The 10855-nt window shown below is 51.4% G+C and overlaps 2 protein-coding genes across 7 annotated transcripts in view; both read right to left on the reverse strand.

Annotated features, from left to right (window-relative positions):
* Positions 1 to 3136, reverse strand: part of LOC138224458 (uncharacterized) — a 9196-nt gene extending 6060 nt beyond the window's left edge. The window contains exons 1-3 of the mRNA XM_069181851.1: positions 3130 to 3136; positions 560 to 1045; positions 6 to 506 (exon numbers count right to left, since the gene is read on the reverse strand). Coding sequence (XP_069037952.1) covers positions 6 to 506; positions 560 to 1045; positions 3130 to 3136 — 994 coding nt within the window. The remainder of the gene's footprint in view (positions 1 to 5; positions 507 to 559; positions 1046 to 3129) is intronic.
* Positions 1035 to 10855, reverse strand: part of LOC138224421 (collagen alpha-2(I) chain-like) — a 69236-nt gene continuing 59415 nt past the window's right edge. For all 6 annotated transcript variants that reach the window (XM_069181644.1, XM_069181643.1, XM_069181647.1 and 3 more), the window contains one exon: positions 1035 to 4237. In XM_069181644.1, the coding sequence (XP_069037745.1) occupies positions 4105 to 4237 (133 nt within the window). In that variant the 3' untranslated portion in view covers positions 1035 to 4104. The remainder of the gene's footprint in view (positions 4238 to 10855) is intronic.

A 10855-nucleotide genomic window follows, 5' to 3' on the forward strand; every position in this document is an offset into this window, starting at 1 on the left:
AGTACAGCTGAGACACAGAACAGACAGGACAGATGACAGTACAGCTGAGACACAGAACAGACAGGATAGATGACAGTACAGCTGAGACACAGAGCAGACAGGACAGATGACAGTACACCTGAGACAGAGCAGACAGGACAGATGACAGTACAGCTGAGGCACAGAGCAGATAGGATGGATGAGAGTACAGGTGAGACACAGAGCAGACAGGACAGATGAGACACAGAGCAGACAGGACAGATGACAGTACAGGTGAGACACAGAGCAGACAGGACAGATGACAGTACAGGTGAGACAGCACAGAGCAGACAGGACAGATGACAGGACAGATGAGACACAGAGCAGACAGGGCAGATGACAGTACAGGTGAGACACAGAGCAGACAGGACAGATGACAGTACAGGTGAGACAGCGCAGAGCAGACAGGACAGATGACAGGACAGATGAGACACAGAGCAGACAGGGCAGATGACAGTACAGCTGAGACACAGAGCAGACAGGACAGATGACAGTACAGGTGAGACAGCGCAGAGCAGACAGGATAGATGACAGGTACAGGTGAGACACAGAGCAGACAGGACAGATGACAGTACAGCTGAGACACAGAGCAGACAGGACAGATGACAGTACAGGTGAGACAGCGCAGAGCAGACAGGATAGATGACAGGTACAGGTGAGATAGCGCAGAGCAGACAGGATAGATGACAGGTACAGGTGAGAGCCTCGTAGAGACACAGACGCGCAGGGCAGCAGGCAAGAGGCAGGGGCGCAGTTTCACCTTGACCTGTGATACTATCCTCATTACCTGACCACAGAGCTGCCGGCGAGCCAGGGTCCACTTCTGGGCTGGAGAGAAACTCGAGAGAGACACCCCCCCACAGACACCTCTCACTCCGAGCAGCCCAGTACCCGCTACACCCCAACACCCCAGCACCTGCAGTCTGCTGGAACCCCCCTAACAGGCTCAGGGGTCTCCAAGTCCTCAGACAGGCTCTGTTGAATGCTGATGAGGTAGGACCCCCACTCTGATCATGGGCAGAGACCACTCACACCAAGTGTGAAGTGACTCCTAAACACCAGCTCTCCGACAGTGGTGGGACACCCCCAGACTCTACAGTGACCCCAAAACGCAGTGTGTCACTAACCCTCTCTAACACTACAGCACGGACACCCCCAGACTCTACAGTGACCCTGAAACGCATTGTGTCACTGACCCTCTCTAACCCTACAGCACAGACACCCCCAGACTCTACAGTGACCCCGAAACGCAGTGTGTCATTGACCCTCTCTAACCCTACAGCACAGACACCCCCAGACTCTACAGTGACCCCGAAACGCAGTGTGTCATTGACCCTCTCTAACCCTACAGCATGGACACCCCCACACTCTACAGTGACCCCAAAACGAGTGTGTCACTGACCCTCTCTAACACGACAGCTAACGCCAGCAGCCATATCACCCTGCAACTCACAACTGGCAGCCCACTGGAGCTCAGCAGCCTGGTCAGTACCTGGATGGGAGACCTCCTGGGAAAAACTAAGGCTGCTGCTGGGAGAGGTGTTAGTGGGGCCAGCAGGGGGCGCTCACCCTGTGGTCCATGTGGGTCCTAATGCCCCAGTATAGTGACAGGGACACTATACTGTAAACAGGCACCGTCCTTCGGATGAGACATAAAACAGAGGTCCTGACTCTCTGTGGTCATTAAAAATCCCAGGGCGCTTCTCGAAAAGAGTAGGGGTGTAACCCTGGCGTCCTGGACAAATTTCCCATTGGCCCTTACCAATCATGGCCTCCTAATAATCCCCCTCTATGAATTGGCTTCATTACTCTGCTCTCCTCCCCACTGATCGCTGATGTGTGGTGAGCGTTCTGGCGCACTATGGCTGCCGTCGCATCATACAGGTGGGGCTGCACATTGGTGGTGGTGGAGGGGATCCCCGTTACCTGTAAAGCGCTTTGAGTGGAGTGTCCAGAAAAGCGCTATATAAGTGTAAGCAATTATTATTATTATTATTACAGCACAGACGCCCTCAGACTCTACAGTGACCCCAAAACGAAGTGTGTTACTGACTCTCTCTCCCCTGCAGCACGGACACCCCCAGACTCTCCAGTGACCCCAAAACGCATTGTGTCACTGACCCTCCCTAAGCCTACAGCAAGGACACCCCCAGACTCTCCAGTGACCCCAAAACGCATTGTGTCACTGACCCTCCCTAAGCCTACAGCAAGGACACCCCCAGACTCTCCAGTGACCCCAAAACACAGTGTGTCACTGACCCTCTCTAAGCCTACAGCGCAGACACCCCTAGACTCTACAGTGACCCTGAAGTGCAGTGTGTCATTGACCCTCTCTAACCCTACAGCACAGACACCCCCAGACTCTACAGTGACCCCGAAACGCAGTGTGTCACTGACCCTCTCTAACACTACAGCACAGACACCCCCAGACTCTACAGCGACCCCAAAACGCAGTGTGTCACTGACCCTCTCTAACACTACAGCACAGACACCCCCAGACTCTACAGCGACCCCAAAACGCAGTGTGTCACTGACCCTCTCTAACACTACAGCACAGACACCCCCAGACTCTACAGCGACCCCAAAACGCAGTGTGTCACTGACCCTCTCTAACCCTACAGCATGGACACCCCCACACTCTACAGTGACCCCTGACCTGTCTGCACTACTGAGGCCCCAGTTCCCCTGACCGTCCCTGCAGACCCCCCCACTTCCACAACACAACACAACACGACACAACACGACACAACACGACACAACCTGGCAGAACTAACACAGCCCCTCACAACACAAACCACAGGAATTAACACAACTCCTCGCAACACAACCCAGCAAAACTAACACAGCCCCTCACAACACAACTCAGCAGAACTAACACAACCCCTAACAACACAACCCGCAGGAATTAACACAACCCCTCACAACACAACCCAGCAGAACTAACACAACCCCTCACAACACAACCCCGCAGAATTAGCAGAACCCCTTACAACACAACCTGGCAGAATTAACACAACCCGGCAGAACTAATACAACCCCTTACAACACAACCCGCAGGAATTAACACGAACCCTCACAACACAACCCCGCAGAACTAACATAACCCCTCACAAGACATGCCTTACTCTTCGAACCCTTTCTGGACAGAGTTAAATTTTCACCCAGTTTTTCCAGGATTATTACAAACTGTCCAATCGTATCGCCAGCTCCTAACTCAACCGTCCAATCGCATCGCCAGCTCCTAACTCAACCGTCCAATCCCTTCGCCAGCTCTTAACTCAACCGTCCAATCCCTTCGCCAGCTCTTAACTCAACCGTCCAATCGCATTGCCAGCTCCTAACTACACCGTCCAATCCCCTTCAGCCAATGCAGGCTGATCTCTGGACAAGAATGAAACCCCAGCCGCACATGAACAACAACAACTCTCCTTTTGCCTCTGCCCTACCCAGTCTGTCTCTCTCTCTCTGCCCCACCCAGTCTGTCTCTTTCTCTCTCTCTCTGCCCCACCCAGTCTCTCTCTCTCTCTCTCTCTGCACCACCCAGCCTGTCTCTCTCTCTCTGCCCCACCCAGTCTGTCTCTTTCTCTCTCTCTGCCTCACCCAGTCTGTCTGTCTCTCTCTTTGCCCCACCCAGTCTGTCTGTCTCTCTCTCTGCCCCACCCAGTCTGTCTCTCTCTCTCTGCCCTGCCCAGTCTGTCTCTCTCTCTGCCCAGTCTGTCTGTCTCTCTCTGCCCCACCGAGTCTCTCTCTCTCTCTGTCCCCACCCAGTCTGTCTCTCTCTCTGCCTCACCCAGCCTTTATCTCTCTGCCCCACCCAGTCTGTCTGTCTCTCTCTTTGCCCCACCCAGTCTGTCTGTCTCTCTCTCTGCCCCACCCAGTCTGTCTCTCTCTCTCTGCCCTGCCCAGTCTGTCTCTCTCTCTGCCCAGTCTGTCTGTCTCTCTCTGCCCCACCGAGTCTCTCTCTCTCTCTGTCCCCACCCAGTCTGTCTCTCTCTCTGCCTCACCCAGCCTTTATCTCTCTGCCCCACCCAGTCTGTCTGTCTCTCTCTCTCTGCCCCACTCAGCCTGTCTGTCTCTCTCTCTGCCTCACCCAGTCTGGTACCTCTTCTCAGGGGGGGTGTCGTGGCTTGTTGGCGCCCCCTGCAGGTCAGGGATGTTGGCGAAGTCGTCCTGCTCAGAGAGACCCAGAACCAGAGAGAGAACCACCATTCTCCCTTCACTGAGAGAGAGGAGAGAGGAGAGAGGAGAGAGGAGAGGACAGAGGAGAGGGAGTGGGGGAGACAGGGAGGAGAGGAAGAGAGAAAGGAGGTGAGAGGGGGAAAGACAGGAGAAAGGGTGAGGATTGCCCGAGCAGAGCAGGAGCCCCATGAAGCAGAGCTGTCATCTCAGCCCCTGTCTGGCTCTCGGCTGCCTCTCAGCATTAACATTTCATTAAGCTCCATTAACGAGATCTGGACTAATTGTTTCTATTTGAGTCTCATTACATTTCTGTCTCGAGGTGATCGCTCTTCCAGCTTTCTGGGTCAGCTCTCTCATCCAGGACTGATCACTCTCTCATTCTCCCACTCTCTCATCCAGGACTGATCACTCTCTCATTCTCCCACTCTCTCATCCAGGACTGATCACTCTCTCATTCTCCCACTCTCTCATCCAGGACTGATCACTCTCTCATTCTCTCACTCTCTCATCCAGGACTGATCACTCTCTCATTCTCCCACTCTCTCATCCAGGACTGATCACTCTCTCATCCAGGACTGATCACTCTCTCATTCTCCCACTCTCTCATCCAGGACTGATCACTCTCTCATTCTCTCACTCTCTCATCCAGGACTGATCACTCTCTCATTCTCTCACTCTCTCATCCAGGACTGATCACTCTCTCATTCTCCCACTCTCTCATCCAGGACTGATCACTCTCTCATTCTCTCACTCTCATCCAGGACTGATCACTCTCTCATTCTCCCACTCTCTCATCCAGGACTGATCACTCTCTCATTCTCTCACTCTCTCATCCAGGACTGATCACTCTCTCATCCAGGACTGATCACTCTCTCATTCTCCCACTCTCTCATCCAGGACTGATCACTCTCTCATTCTCCCACTCTCTCATCCAGGACTGATCACTCTCTCATTCTCTCACTCTCTCATCCAGGACTGATGACTCTCTCATCCAGGACTGATCACTCTCTCATTCTCCCACTCTCTCATCCAGGACTGATCACTCTCTCATTCTCCCACTCTCTCATCCAAGACTGATCACTCTCTCATCCAGGACTGATCACTCTCTCATTCTCCCACTCTCTCATCCAGGACTGATCACTCTCTCATCCAGGACTGATCACTCTCTCATTCTCTCACTCTCTCATCCAGGACTGATCACTCTCTCATTCTCTCACTCTCATCCAGGACTGATCACTCTCTCATTCTCTCACTCTCTCATCCAGGACTGATCACTCTCTCATCCAGGACTGATCACTCTCTCATTCTCCCACTCTCTCATCCAGGACTGATCACTCTCTCATCCAGGACTGATCACTCTCTCATTCTCCCACTCTCTCATCCAGGACTGATCACTCTCTAATTCTCTCACTCTCTCATCCAGGACTGATCACTCTCTCATCCAGGACTGATCACTCTCTCATTCTCCCACTCTCTCATCCAGGACTGATCACTCTCTCATCCAGGACTGATCACTCTCTCATTCTCTCACTCTCTCATCCAGGACTGATCACTCTCTCATTCTCCCACTCTCTCATCCAAGACTGATCACTCTCTCATTCTCTCACTCTCTCATCCAGGACTGATCACTCTCTCATTCTCTCACTCTCTCATCCAGGACTGATCACTCTCTCATCCAGGACTGATCACTCTCTCATTCTCCCACTCTCTCATCCAGGACTGATCACTCTCTCATTCTCCCACTCTCTCATCCAGGACTGATCACTCTCTCATCCAGGACTGATCACTCTCTCATCCAGGACTGATCACTCTCTCATTCTCTCACCTCTCTCTCATCCCTCCATCACTGGTCTCCCCTCTCTCTGTGCTGTAATTTGCGATCTCTCCATCCTGTTTCTTATCTCTATCTCCTTTGCTCTCCCTCAGTCTGTCTATTTATCCTCAGATCAATGATGCTGTGGACAGACAATCAATGCAGTGTGGAGAGGAGGGTGCTGCTTAACATCCTTCTCCTCAAAGAGCACTTCACACTGACACACACAGCACTTCACACTGACACACACTGACACACACAGCACTCACACTGACACACACTGACACACACAGCACTCACACTGACACACACCGCACTCACACTGACACACACTGACACACACAGCACTTCACACTGACACACACAGCACTTCACACTGACACACACTGACACACACAGCACTCACACTGAAACACACAGCACTTCACACTGACACACAGCACTCACACTGACACACACAGCACTCACACTGACACACAGCACTTCACACTGACACACACTGACACACACAGCACTCACACTGACACACACAGCACTTCACACTGACACACACTGACACACACAGCACTCACACTGACACACACTGACACACACAGCACTTCACACTGACACACAGCACTCACACTCACACACAGCACGCACACTGACACACACAGCACTCACACTGACACACACAGCACTTCACACTGACACACACTGACACACACAGCACTTCAACCTGACACACACTGACACACACAGCACTCACACTGACACACAGCACTTCACACTGACACACACTGACACACACAGCACTTCACACTGACACACACTGACACACAGCACTCACACTGAAACACAGCACTCACACTGACACACACTGACACACACAGCACTCACACTGACACACAGCACTTCACACTGACACACAGCACTCACACTGACACACACAGCACTCACACTGACACACACAGCACTCACACTGACACACAGCACTTCACACTGACACACACTGACACACACAGCACTCACACTGACACACACAGCACTCACACTGACACACTGACACACACAGCACGCACACTGACACACACAGCACTCACACTGACACGCACAGCACTCACACTGACACACACAGCACTTCACACTGACACACACTCACACAGCACTCACACTGACACACACAGCACGCACACTGACACACAGCACTCACACTGACACACACACTGACACACATAGCACTCAAACTGACACACACAGCACGCACACTGACACACACAGCACTTCACACTGACACACACTGACACACACAGCACTTCACACTGACACACACTGACACACACAGCACTCACACTGACACACACTGACACACACAGCACTCACACTGACACACAGCACTCACACTGACACACACTGACACACACAGCACTCACACTGACACACAGCACTCACACTGACACACACTGACACACACAGCACTCACACTGACACACACTGACACACACAGCACTTCACACTGACACACACTCACACAGCACTCACACTGACACACACAGCACGCACACTGACACACAGCACTCACACTGACACACACACTGACACACATAGCACTCAAACTGACACACACAGCACGCACACTGACACACACAGCACTTCACACTGACACACACTGACACACACAGCACTTCACACTGACACACTCACACTGACACACTCACACTGACACACACTGACACACACAGCACTCACACTGACACACAGCACTCACACTGACACACACTGACACACACAGCACTCACACTGACACACAGCACTCACACTGACACACACTGACACACACAGCACTCACACTGACACACACTGACACACACAGCACTCACACTGACACACAGCACTCACACTGACACACACTGACACACACAGCACTCACACTGACACACAGCACTCACACTGACACACACTGACACACACAGCACTCACACTGACACACACTGACACACACAGCACTCACACTGACACACAGCACTCACACTGACACACACAGCACTCACACTGAGACACACTGACACACACTGACACACAGCACTTCACACTGACACACACTGACACACACAGCACTCACACTGACACACAGCACTTCACACTGACACACACAGCACTCACACTGAGACACACTGACACACACTGACACACAGCACTTCACACTGACACACACTGACACACACTGACATACACTGACACACACAGCACTCACACTGACACACAGCACTTCATACTGACACACACAGCACTCACACTGACACACACAGCACTCACACTGACACACTGACACACACAGCACGCACACTGACACACACAGCACTCACACTGACACGCACAGCACTCACACTGACACACACAGCACTTCACACTGACACACACTCACACAGCACTCACACTGACACACACAGCACGCACACTGACACACAGCACTCACACTGACACACAGCACTTCACACTGACACACACAGCACTCACACTGACACACACTGACACACACAGCACTCACACTGACACACACAGCACTCACACTGACACACAGCACTTCACACTGACACACACAGCACTCACACTGACACACACTGACACACACAGCACTCACACTGACACACAGCACTCACACTGACACACACTGACACACACAGCACTCACACTGACACACACTGACACACAGAACTTCACACTGACACACACAGCACTCACACTGACACACACTGACACACACAGCACTTCACACTGACACACACTGACACACAGCACTCACACTGACACACACAGCACTTCACACTGACACACACTGACACACACAGCACTCACACTGACACACACAGCACTTCACACTGACACACACTGACACACACAGCACTCACACTGACACACACAGCACTCACACTGACACACACAGCACTTCACACTGACACACACAGCACTCACACTGACACACACAGCACTCACACTGACACACACTGACACACTCACACATCAAAACTAAATTCAGCATCAGCAGACAGGCGCAAAGAAAAAAGACTGAGGGGAACAGAGGCAGAGAGCGAGAAGAGTGACTGCACCGCGTTCCAAAATCATTTCCCATCACACAGTACAGACACCGAGTACACAGACACTACAGAGACAGGAGAGCAACAGTATAGAGACAGTACCACACAGACAGGAGAGCTACAGTATAGAGACAGTACCACACAGACAGCAGAGTTACAGTATAGAGACAGTAACACACAGACAGGAGAGCTACAGTATAGAGACAGTAACACACAGACAGGAGAGTTACAGTATAGAGACAGTAACACACAGACAGGAGAGCAACAGTACAGAGACAGTACCACACAGACAGGAGAGCAACAGTATAGAGACAGTACCACACAGACAGCAGAGTTACAGTATAGAGACAGTAACACACAGACAGGAGAGCTACAGTATAGAGACAGTAACACACAGACAGGAGAGCTACAGTATAGAGACAGTACCACACAGACAGCAGAGTTACAGTATAGAGACAGTACCACACAGACAGCAGAGTTACAGTATAGAGACAGTAACACACAGACAGGAGAGCTACAGTATAGAGACAGTACCACACAGACAGGAGAGTTACAGTATAGAGACAGTAACACACAGACAGGAGAGCTACAGTATAGAGACAGTACCACACAGTAAGGAGAGCAACAGTATAGAGACAGTACCACACAGACCGGAGAGCAACAGTACAGAGACAGTACCACACAGACAGGAGAGCAACAGTATAGAGACAGTACCACACAGACAGGAGAGCTACAGTATAGAGACAGTACCACACAGACAGCAGAGTTACAGTATAGAGACAGTAACACACAGACAGGAGAGCTACAGTATAGAGACAGTACCACACAGACAGGAGAGTTACAGTATAGAGACAGTAACACACAGACAGGAGAGCTACAGTATAGAGACAGTACCACACAGTAAGGAGAGCAACAGTATAGAGACAGTACCACACAGACCGGAGAGCAACAGTACAGAGACAGTACCACACAGACAGGAGAGCAACAGTATAGAGACAGTACCACACAGACAGGAGAGCTACAGTATAGAGACAGTACCACACAGACAGGAGAGCAACAGTATAGAGATAGTACCACACAGACAGGAGAGCTACAGTACAGAGACAGTACCACACAGACAGGAGAGCAACAGTATAGAGACAGTACCACACAGACAGGAGAGCTACAGTACAGAGACAGTACCACACAGACAGGAGAGCAACAGTATAGAGACAGTACCACACAGTAAGGAGAGCAACAGTACAGAGACAGTACCACACAGACAGGAGAGCTACAGTATAGAGACAGTACCACACAGACAGGAGAGCTACAGTACAGAGACAGTACCACACAGACAGGAGAGCTACAGTACAGAGACAGTACCACACAGACAGCAGAGTTACAGTATAGAGACAGTACCACACAGACAGGAGAGCAACAGTACAGAGACAGTACCACACAGACAGGAGAGCAACAGTACAGAGACAGTACCACACAGACAGGAGAGCTACAGTATAGAGACAGTACCACACAGACAGGAGAGTTACAGTACAGAGACAGTACCACACAGACAGGAGAGCTACAGTATAGAGACAGTACCACACAGACAGGAGAGCAACAGTACAGAGACAGTACCACACAGACAGGAGAGTTACAGTACAGAGACAGTACCACACAGACAGGAGAGTTACAGTACAGAGACAGTACCACACAGACAGGAGAGCTACAGTATAGAGACAGTACCACACAGACAGGAGAGCAACAGTACAGAGACAGTACCACACAGACAGGA

The sequence above is a fragment of the Lepisosteus oculatus genome, chromosome 21 (assembly GCF_040954835.1).
Source record: "Lepisosteus oculatus isolate fLepOcu1 chromosome 21, fLepOcu1.hap2, whole genome shotgun sequence".
NCBI lineage: Eukaryota > Metazoa > Chordata > Actinopteri > Semionotiformes > Lepisosteidae > Lepisosteus > Lepisosteus oculatus.